At 51.6% G+C, this 11,517-nt stretch overlaps 1 protein-coding gene across 1 annotated transcript; it reads left to right on the plus strand.

Annotated features, from left to right (window-relative positions):
* Nucleotides 1–1,433: 1,433 nt before the first annotated feature.
* RBP7 (retinol binding protein 7) lies at nt 1,434–11,117 on the plus strand. Its single transcript, XM_037499396.1, has 4 exons — nt 1,434–1,521; nt 8,105–8,283; nt 8,400–8,501; nt 10,938–11,117. The coding sequence occupies exons 1-4, from the start codon at nt 1,449–1,451 to the stop codon at nt 10,986–10,988; spliced, it is 405 nt and encodes a 134-aa protein (XP_037355293.1). The 5' UTR covers nt 1,434–1,448; the 3' UTR covers nt 10,989–11,117.
* The last annotated feature ends 400 nt before the right edge of the window (nt 11,118–11,517 follow it).

Raw genomic sequence — 11,517 nt, forward strand, 5'->3', positions numbered from 1 at the left:
GAGCAGAACAGGCAGACTGACAAAATACACTGCTGAGGGGAGCAGCGGGTGAGACAGGAGAGGTCCGCCATGCCATGTGGGTATCTCCCCAGCCGGCCGGGATAGAACCTGCGCTGCAGAGACTGCGGACAGCTTCATAGTGCTATGCTCGACCTGCTGTGCCACCGGGGAGGTCCCTGGCCTTGAATTTTAATGAAAAGGATCACTGATAAAACAAAACAATAGAATTATGGATTATCGTCAACATGAAGGAAGAAAGAGATGTGGTACAGAGTGGGCACCAGAAGGCTGTTCTGAAAAGGTTTTTCAGATTTTTGAAGAGATCCAAGTATTTCTCTGGTCCAGTGTTTTTTTTTGTTTTGTTTTTTAAAGATTTATTTATTTATGCATACATACAAGAACTGGGGTGTAAGCCAGAGGTGTGGGAGGTGAGAGGATTCACCAGAGACAGAGTGGGGAGCAGAACAGGTGGATCTACTGAAATACACTGCAGCGGGCAAGTGTTTTGTGGGTTGCTCCCTGGCCAGACGGGTATTGAACTCATGCTGCAGCGGCTGGCAATAGCTTGATCGTGCTGTCTTTAACTCCTGCACCACCAGGAAGGCCCCTGGTCAAGTGTTAAACCACCTGAAAAGACAAAGCAACATATGGAGAACGAAAATAGCTCCTTTATCACCCATAAAGTCTTGGTTAGAAGTTGTAGCTTTGGGTGAGGATCAGAAAAGGCATTCAGGTAACTGTGACGAATTCTGTTTCCCAAAACAGCTATTCCAAGAACCCCCAACCCACATGCTCGTGTCACGTGTTAGAACATGGCATTGGGAGGTGAGGCTCACCTTCCTCTTTCCACCTGGGTAGACCTGTGAGTCTGGGGGAATCTGACTTCCGAAGCTCAGTCATAAAAGTTGGTACGGCATCGTCCTGGACCTCTGGGGATGCTCCCCCTTAGAACCCAGCACCATGCTGGGGCGACAGGCGGGAGGAAAAGGCTGAGAACCACAGAGATGCCACTTCCAGGTGGTGGCATTGCCCGACCATCACCAGGAACACTCCCCCCAGCCCTGCTTGTCAGGAGAGCAGACGCCTGAGCATCGAGACCGCTAGAGTTGGTTTACTGGATATTTTCTGCTGACCCAGTAATTAAAGCCATGAGTTTGGAGGAGATTCTTGGTAGGTGGAGAAGCACGAAACGCGAGACAGGTCCGGGTTTAAAGTGGGGGAAGAAGCCCAGGAGAGACCAGAGACCAGAGGGAGGGTGCTGGGGGGTGCGGGCTGTAAAACCAAGAGCAGGTGGGGAAGGACCCCAGGGGTGGGGAGGGTTTCAGCACCCAGGGTGTCCACGCAGCACCCCCATGCCAGCGCCTCCCCAGCAGTCCCCGCCCCTTCCTGCCTTCCTGGCCACATAAACCCAGAGTCCGTGCCCCGCGCCAGGGGCGCCCGCGCCAGCCATGCCCGCGGACCTCAGCGGCACCTGGAGCCTGCGCAGCAGCGACAACTTCGAGGGCTACATGCTGGCCCTGGGTAGGGTGGAGGGCCCGGGGCTGGCCCCCCGGGGCTTGGGGTTCCCGGGAAGGGGGCTGTGCCTGGCCTGGCCCGCTCCCTGTCTCCCCTTCCCCGGCCCATCTGTCGGCCAGTCCCCACTCTGCACCCCCTGGTTCTGTCCGTCCTCAGGCCCCTCATCCTCCTGCCCAGCCCTGTCCTCCCTCCCTGTCCCTCCCGGCTCCTCCTTTCTGCCCCTGCCCGGGCGCCCCTCGCTGCTCCCCACCCCCGCCCCGCCTTCAGTCCCCTGGCCCCTCTGGTACCCCAACCTCCGTGCCCCCTTCTGCCCACCCACGGCTCGGTCTCTGCCCGACTCCTGTGCGGCCGGGAGCCCCCGAGGGTGGGGCGCGGGGCAGAGGCCCCCCCGGGTGCGGGCGCGGGCGCGGGCGCGGGCGGGAGCGCCCTTGCCGGCGACCCTCGCCCCTTGCCGGCGACCCTCGCCCGCGGCCGCCTTCGAGCGGGGCTGCGGCTCTCCCGGGAGGCCCCGCCGGCGCTGTGGTCGCGGGGCGCCCTCTGGCCGCGAAGGGGGGCGGGTCCCCGCGGGGGCCGGGCGGGCGGCGGGGCCGCAGGAGGCTGGCGGGAGGCCCCGAGCCCGGCCTGCGTCCGCGGGCTTCGCGCCTGACCCTCTCCCCTGCGGGGGCGCGGGGCGCGGGGGGCGGGGGGCGGGCCCGGGCTTCTGGGAGGCCGCGCCCCTCGCCGACCCCTGAGCGTGACGCCAGCCCGGAGCCCGGCGCGTCGGCGCTGGGGCGGGGGCTCCGGCCTCGCCTGCCCGCGCGGGGTTCGGCTCCCCGCTCCGGCGCGGGGTCCGCGGGGCCGGCGCGCGGGCCGGGAGGGTCTCGGGTTTCCCCGCGCGGCGGGCGGGCGCCCCTCCCGGCCAGGCGCCTCCTTTGCCCGCACTGGGTCCCCTTCTCCAGACCCGCGGGATCGCGCCCCGCGGGTGCCAAGAGCTGCTCCCCACCCACGCGCGCCGGGAGCCCCGAGCAGGCGGGAGGCTGCGGCCCGGGCTGCTCCGGCTCCTTGTCTGACGCTGGGCCTCAGTTTCTCCACCTGTGAATTGCGGGGGGGGGGGCCCGGGGGGAGTGTAGCGGCGGGAAGAGACAGCGCAGGGTCTCTGATTCCAGCGGGCGGGTAGGAGGAGCGAGTCCTGGAGCCCTCGGTGGCTTTCGCAGACTTTTCCTGGGATTTACCAGGCCCGCGGCAGGCAGGGGCGCCGGGGGGCCCAGAGGCCTCCCAGCCCCCAGCAAGTCTTCACTCTGTCTGGGCTCTCCGGCCTCCTCTCCTGTTCTCTGCTTCTCTCGTGGTTCTCTCGTGGTTCTGCTCCTGCTGGCGTCCCCGTGACGCCGCCCTTCTAAGCCCAGTCTCAGCCCAGGTGAATCCCACCGACACCTGCCCACACCTCGCTCCAGGAGCCGCCGGCAGGCGTGCGTTCGGGGCTGCAAGGATCATCATCCATCCTGAGGGCGGGAGGGCAGAAAAGCCGGATACTTTTTTCCTCACCCTACAGGGAGCTAGTTTCTTTACATTGTGTTAACATAGATATGATGTAAAACGTGTCCTCTTAGCCATCCTGGAATGTTCCGGTCTGTGACTCAGTGTTTGCACGACCCCTGAGCGGGTGCTGGGTTCTCCTTGCCCCTTCTGCCCTGGAGCACCGGTGAGGAAGCCTGGAGCTGCTCCAGCTCCGTCTGAGCAGACCATGCAGAATCTCGGAGGCAGGAAAACAATCTCTTCCCTTTGCTCCTCTTGCGTCCCTGGGCTGCAGCCCTGCAGGTTGGACTTACAACAGACTTACAACAGATGCTGCTCTCACCAGCCTGGAGATGGCACCAGGAGAGGCTGAATAATAAACTTTACAGGGCCTCCCCTCTCAGACTCTGAGACAAGCACGTCTATTAGCACCTGCCTTTTGAGCACACAGGGCACTCACGATGAGTAACTCAAAGGGGTGGTGAGAGCTCTGCCCACGCAGCACCCCCGCAGAGAATGATGTTTTTGTAGGGAAGGGACTCAACAAAGGAAAAGGACTTTGAGCTGCTAAGAGCGGCAAATTGTGGGAAGGTAAATCCGTGGAGGACCTAATGGGAGCTTAGGCCTGTTTGTAAAGTTTGTTTATTTTTTTTTTATAGATTTATTTATTTATACAAGCACTGGGTACAGTCAGAAGCACGGGAGGGTGAGAGAATTCACCAGAGCCAGAGCGGGGAACAGAACAGGCAGACTGACGAAATACACTGCTGAGGGGAGCAGCGGGCGCAGCAGGAGAGGTCTGTGCGCCATGTGGGACCCTCGCTGGCGGCCGGGGATCGAACCGGCGCTGCAGAGGCTGTGGGCAGCTTCGCAGCCCAGCGCTCAACAGCTGCGCTACGAGGGGAGGCCCTGTAAAGTTTATTATGCAGCCTCTCCTGGTGCCATGTCCAGGCTGGTGAGAGCAGCATCCTCTGCCGTGATGAACTTGTCCTTCCTGGTGGAGAGGGCACAGTAGGGGGGACAGCTTTACAAATGTGTGTCCTGCTCTTAGGCAAATAGTGGGTAGAGCTTTTCTTCTATCTGCTTCTTCCTAATTATTTTCAGCTCAAAATAATCCATTTGCCAGAGTGGCACATTTTGGCATGGCACATCCTGTCACCTGCAATTTTAATTTTGTTCCCTCTCTTTCCAATTCATACTCAGGTGTAGAAACTTATTCTTCCCAAGTGGTAAGGCCTGTTATTTTACTGACCTTCCCATCCCCCAAATGAGTGATGCCATGTGACCAGAAGTCTCCCCTGTTTTCTTTGGGTCCTGTCTGGCTACTGGCGTGGTGGACAGAGTGTTGAATGTCAGGTGTTGGCTTCGGATCCTGCCTTGCTGGGCATCCTTTTCTGCCACTCCCAGGGCTTTCAGGCCAAGCCTCCAAGAGAAGAGCAGGGCATGGGGTCCCGGCAACACTTCAGCTGTGGGGAAATTGTGTGCGATATCTGTTGTGTGGGCGGCTGACCTGGCATCACAGGACACCTCTGTGTGCGCTGACCAGTGCTTTTCAAGTGCCTTAGTGGAACCCTTCCCCTTCCCCACTAGGGTTTGCTTCTCTGTATGTTCTACTACCACCCCTTATTTGATACTTGCCCCCATGATTTCAATAGATGTTTATCAATTGTCTGCCACGATGTTTAATCCTGGAAGCTAACAGGAGCTATTTATTTGTATTACTTACTTGTTTAAAAAAAGATTTATTTATGTATACAAGAACTGGGGCACAGGCCAGAGGTGTGGAGGGTGAGAGGATTCCCCAGAGACAGAGTGGGGAGCAGAACAGGAAGATCTACTGAAATACACTGCTGAGGGGAGCAGCGGGCGAGACAGGAGAGGTCTGCCACGCCATGTGGGTAGCTCCCTGGCCGGGGATCAACTCTTGAACTCATGATGCAGTGGCTTCATAGTGCTGAGACTTAGCCCCTTGTGCCACCAGGGAGGACCTGCATTGCTTACTTTTTAATTCACTAGGCAAGTCATTTCAGCATCCCTCCTCGGGTGGGAGCAGAGTCCCTTCTTAGATGGCACTTAGATTAGCCTCTTTTCACCTTCCTCTTTGGTTGTAAGCCCCTCAAGGGCAGGAACTGCACATGTGTGGCTTTGCTTTCTCTCCCACTTCCCATCCATGCCCACCCACCCCAGTAAAAGGTGCTCAAATTCATTTGTTTTGTCTGGAGAAAGGTGAGGTGGCTCCCAGCTCTGAGAAAGCATGTCTTGCTTTCCAGCTGCTCTGGAACCTTCACCAGCTTTAATCCATTGACCATTAGGTTCTCTCTATATGGTAGGTACCACAGGGAAGGTGCCCACAATGCCTGGGTCTTCTTATTCCCGTGGGGAGGTTGGCACCTTTCCGGCCCAAGGGCTCTGCACACGCTAGGCATTTACTACATATCTAAATTGAAAGAGGAAAAAGTAAATGATAGAAAACATCATGCCAATGAAGGAAATGATTGACATATTTCATTTTTTAAAACATCCTTATAGTTCCTTTTAAATTAGGGAGAAAATGCCGTCCTTCGATCAAAGTAGATAATAGAGACATTACATCTAAGCATTAAGCAGCCACCCGTTTAAACAACCACTTAGTTTGTTAAGGAGTGAGGACATGATGACAAAATAGAGATGTTATAAGCACATAAAATGGGACATATAAGTTAAAAAGGCAATTATGAGATCTGTGGGGTTAAATTGTCTACAGAGGGACTATCCGAGGGATTGTTTTTCAAATTATAATATTGATGATACATCAGCCAAGGAGTTTTAGAATTATTCAGGGTTTAGGAGGGATTGTTGGCTTTTCTTTTACACAAGGATAGTTTTCAGACCAGTATCTGGGAGGTCAGTTTAATTCAAAACAATTTTCAGAAAACCCAGCAACTCTGTTGAAACCTTAAAGCTAGTTTAAGTACAAAGTTTTTGTATTAGATTTTTAACACTAGAATGACTATTTACATGATACATAAAATGATAATATTAGATAATTACATAGTATGAGAAATATTACATTTTCTCTTAAGAATTAAGTTAACAATCCTGGATATTACTGGATCACTTAGATATACAATTTATTTTAAATTTGTATACATATAAGGAAAATACATTTAATTTTATAATGATGTGTTACACACATCAGATCTTTAAAATCTAGGGGCAAAATAAGCAATGGCCTCTTTTTTTTTAAAAGTAGAAGTGGGGTGAGTGCCTGTTAGCATGACAAGACTCAAATAAGTGATCAGAGAAGGCTCAGCAATGCATCTCATAATGAAGCCCCACCAGCATCTCTTTTGGGGGACAACTACTCCTTTTGGACTAGAACTGACCTGCAGCAATCCAAGATGACTCTGATAATGTCTCTCTGAGCTTTTTTAATTTTGTTTATAAAGATTTATTTATTTATACAAGAACCGGGGTACAGGCCAGATGCAAGGGAGGGTGAGAGGATTCACCAGAGACAGAGTGGGGAGCAGAACAGGCAGACTGACGAAATACACTGCTGAGGGGAGCAGTGGGCAAGACAGAAGAGGTCTGCTGCAGCTCACATTATATTGCAATTTCCTCTTTGAGTTCTTAGATTTGTCATATTAAATTGCTCCACTGGCCAGGGATAGCTCCCTGGCCAGGGATTAAACTCATGCTGCAGTGGCTGCGGAAAGCTTCATAGTGCTAAGACTTAACCCCTTGTGCCACCAGGGAGGCTCTGGACACTATTTTATTTTTTTTTATTTTTTTTTTTTTTTTTATAGAGGCATGCTTTATTTATTTGTTTGCTGGTTTGTTTGTTTGTTTTGTTTATACATGCACTGGGTACAGTCAGAAGCGCGGGAGGGCGAGAGAATTCACCAGAGCCAGAGCGGGGAGCAGAGCAGGCAGAAGGACCGAAGCACACTGCTGAGGGGAGCAGCGGGCGGCAGGAGAGGTCTGCGCGCCATGTGGGACCCTCCTCTGGTGGCCGGGGAGCAGCCGGGGATCGAACCGGCGCCGCAGAGGCCGCGCGCAGCTTCGCAACCCAGCGCTCAACCGCTGCGCCACCGGGGAGGCCCTGGACACTATTTTAAATAACAATCCTTGCTTCTAGCCATATGACATGTTGGAAATTAGGGTGATTGCAGCAGTTTTTAAGTCTCCCTCATTGTTGAGAAACTCTCCAAATGCTGTCTTAGTTTGAAGTGTCAATCCATGACACAGAAAATGGGGAGTGGCTGTGGTTGAGGCTGGCTTGGGGGCTAATCCCATCCCCTTGGCTTCCTTGTAGCCTCAGGGGGATTGCTCCAATGCCATTAGTCTTGGCATCTCATGTGGATGTTAAGATGTCATCTCTTTTCTTTCTTAAAAATTATTTTGAGGGCCTCCCTGATGGTGCGAGGGGTTATGTCTCAGCACTATGAAGCTCTTTGCAGCCACTGCAGCACCAATTCGATCCCCAGCCAGGGAGCTACCCACAGGGCTCAGCAGACCTCTCCTGTCTTGCCCACTGCTCCCCTCAGCAGTGTATTTCATTAGATCCACTTGTTCTGCTCTCCACTCTGTCTCTGGTGAATCCTCTCACCCTACACCTCTGGCCTACACCCCGGCTCTTGTATGCGTAAATAAATAAATAAAATCTTAAAAAAATTATTTTGAAAGGTGATGGTGCATGGTTAAATTGGTGGTGGGAATTTTATGGGGACTACACCTGAAAGGACAAAGCATACAAGCATGCATTGTACAAAAATGAACAATGATGGGGCCTCCCTGGTGGCGCAAGGGGTTAAGCACCGCACTATGAAGCAATCAGCAGCCTCTGTAGCATGAGTTCAATCCCTGGCTGGCTGGCCAGTGAGAAACCCATATGGCACAGCAGACCTCTCCTGTCTCGCCCACTGCTCCCCTCAGCAGTGGATTTTGGTCAGTCTGCCTGTTCTGTTCCCCACTCTGTCTCTGGTGGATCCTCCCACCCCACGCATCTCTGATCTGTACCCCAGCTCTTGTATGTATAAATAAATAAATCTTTAAAAAAAAATGAACAGTGATGAAATATATATATAAATTTAAAAATTAAAAAAATATTTTGAAGGTATTGACTTTGCTACTCGCAAGATAGCCAAGTTGCTGAAGCCACAGAAAGTGATTGAGCAAAATGGGGATTCTTTCATCATCCACACATACAGCAGCTTGAGGAACTACCTTGTTAAATTTAAAGTGGGAGAAGAATTTGAGGAAGATAACAAAGGCCTGGATAACAGAAAATGCAAGGTAAAAATGAAAGCAAAAGAGAGGTTCTTCATTTTTAGGTTCTTCATTTCAACTGACAGTCTCCTTAGTAAGACCTGAGGATCCTGCCAGAGCAAACCTTTTTCTCCCCTCATTAGAGCTTGGTTACCTGGGAAGATGATCGACTCACCTGTGTCCAGATAGGCGAGAAGAAGAACAGAGGCTGGGCCCACTGGATTGAAGGGAATGAGCTCCATCTGGTACTTGCGGCATTTTGCTCTTTTTTTTTTTTTAAGTTTTATTTATTTATGCATACTAGATCTGGGGGTACAGGGCAGAAGTGTGTGAGGGGAGGGGTGTTGAGAGGAGTCACCAGAGACAGAGTGGGGAACACGACAGGCAGACTGACTGAAATCCACTGCTGAGGGGAGCAGCGGGTGAGTCAGGAGAGGTCTATAATGCCATGTGGGTAGCTCCCTGGCCGAGGCTCGAACTCATGCTGCAGTGGCTGCGGACTGCTTCATAGTGCTGCATCTTAACCCTTTGCACCACCAGGGAAGCCCTACTCTTCTTTTTGATGAGATGATAGAATAAAGAATGAAACAGGAGATCATTGAGAATCCCAACCCATCCCAGCTGTTTTCAATTTGGCAGGTCACCTTCCCATCTCTGTCAGAAGACCCTGCCTTTTCATTTACATAAAAACCTAGTCTGGCTTTTTCAATAATTTTCCTGTTGGATTCATCATGTAGTCATCAAATAATACAATAAGGTAGCAGACTGCATTATATTTCATCTGGTTGATGAGCCCTCATTTAGTAAAACATTTTCTTGAATGTGTCAGGGGGTGGTTTCAGTGTTTTTACAGAAACAGTAATGTTTCTGCTGTTGATTAAATTCGCATACACAGAGCCTTTTGCATCCATGTATATAGTCCCTTAGGAAGAATTCACAGAATTTCAGAGGCTCGTATCCACACATCATTGCCTCCTGCCACTGTGCTGCCTTATTCACCTCCAAAAGAGTATCAATTTCTTATGCCGCCTGCACTGCTTGAATGTACAAATTCTAGCGCAATCTAATCAATGATTTCTAAATATAATTTAGAAGGCATAAAGGCTTCTGAGGCTTCATAATAGCTTTATAAAGGAGATTTCCTTCCTGCCATATATAATGGCTTAATTTTTCAGTGAGTGCTGATTTTGTATCCAATTACTATGCTAAATCCTTTGAGTGAATTATCTCACTTAGTCCTCAAGACCATCCTGTGAAAGGGCCACTATATTTCCCCTTTACAGATGAAGAGATTAAGACTTAGAAATTCCCCAAAGCTGCAGTGTGGAAATTCAAACCCAGACAAGCATGTGTGATGGCAACTCTATGCCTATTTTTCCCCTAACTCTTTGTAGGTGTAAAACCGCAGTGAGATTCATGGAAATGACACTAAGTACTTAGGTTAAGGTGGACTCTGGGTGGTCCTTGAGGGTCTGGGTAGCCTGATTATAGAGGCATTGGAGGTATTCTGGTCATAAATGAACACATCTCACACCCTGCTGACCATGAAAACAATGGGTTGGGACGCAACCTGTGACGCTAGTAAGGAACTTGCTGTCACAAAATGTAATAGGCACCTGCCACGGAACATCCCCATCTGTTAGAAGGTTTTGATGAGTTGCTGTAAGGAGGCGTGTGTCCGGCCTTGGAGCTTCCGGGCACTCTGTCCAAGCAGGGCACAGAAGGACCCTTCTCTAAGGACACTCAAGGGATAATCCTTACCTGCTGTGATACAGTAAGAATGACAGATTTGGTCTTTGTCCCTGGTTCCTGAAGCCCTTGGGATCTCCAGTCATAACAGTGTTTTCTGTCTGCTTATGAGATGACTGGTGGCGGGGCATCCCTAGATAGATTCAGCATGGAGACTGGTCCCCAGGAAGATCATGATCGCGGCCAGTGATGTAATCCATCAGGTCTGTATAATGAGACCACCCAAGTCCCCACATGATGGGGTTCAGAGAGCTCCTACCTGCCTGGTGAACAGATTGATGTTCCATTGTGTCTCCTCCATTTGTCTGTTCCTGAGTTGTAGCTTTATTTTTTTTGAAGATTTATTTATGCATACAAGAGCTGGGGTACAGGCCAGAGGTGTGGGGGGTGAGAGAATCCCCCAGAGACAGAGTGGGGAGCAGAACAGGCAGATAGACTGAAATACACTGCTGAGGGGAGCAGCAGGGAGACAGGAGAGGTCTGCTGCGCCCTGTGGGTAGCTCCCTGGCTGGGGATTTAACTTGTGCTTCAGTGGCTGCAGATAGTGTCATAGGTTGCGTCCCAACCCATTGCGCCACCAGGGAGGCCCTGAGTTGTAGCTTTAAACCTGTAAACCTGTGAGAAAGGGTGTTCCTGTGCTCTGCAAGCCATTCCAGCGAATGGCTGAATCCCAGCCGGTCAGTCAGCACTATGGTGGCCCCTGATGTCCTGGGAGCTCGCGAGTGGCAGTGGAGGTGGGCCAGTGTCTCGTGACACAGAGGGTCTGCACCAATTCCAGTCACTAGTGGAACTGAATTACTGGACACACCGTGGGTATCAGAGAGCTGGAGAAGAAGCGTTGGAGAAGACGCCACACATCGCATGTCCAAGAGTTGGGGGTAACAATCACAACACACCACCTGCCTGCTCATCTCCTCCCTCCTTGTCCCTAGGAAATGTTCTGCGAAGGCCAGGTGTGCAGACAGACCTTCCAGAGAGCCTGATCCATGTCCAGCAAGAGTCCACATGTGGCTGAGCCTCATGGCCACTTATATTTCAGAACGAGCAGGTGCCAACAACCTGCCAGAAGCCACTCAGATTGTGGGAAACTGCTCAATAAACCTTCTGGGACTCCGGTGTTTTCTTTCTACATTTAGTAAGACCTTTATTTTAAGAAATGCTGGAAGCCGTTGAGGTGCGCCTTGGACACGGTGAATGAAATTTCATTCCTGCCTCAAGTGTACCGAGGAAAAAGGACAAAGCAGGTTGTGTGAACGGGTGCCAAGTCCAGGCAGCTCTGAGAGTGGAGGAGGGGCAAACCTGGCAGGGGGGGTGGCAGGGGTCTGGGTAAAGGAGGTGATCTTGAAGCTAAGACCTGATGCATAGGTCATCAGGAAGATTGGGATGTGCTCTAGGTGAAAGGCTGGGGAGAAGGTGGAGGGATATTTGGAAAACAGAAAAGATTGCTGTGGTTGGCACATAGGCTCCATAGCAGGGGACATAGGCTCCATGGCGGGGGGACATAATAGGGCC

This window comes from Talpa occidentalis, unplaced genomic scaffold (genome assembly GCF_014898055.3).
Source record: "Talpa occidentalis isolate TD23 unplaced genomic scaffold, MPIMG_talOcc4v2.1 talOcc4.9, whole genome shotgun sequence".
In the NCBI taxonomy this organism is placed as follows: domain Eukaryota; kingdom Metazoa; phylum Chordata; class Mammalia; order Eulipotyphla; family Talpidae; genus Talpa; species Talpa occidentalis.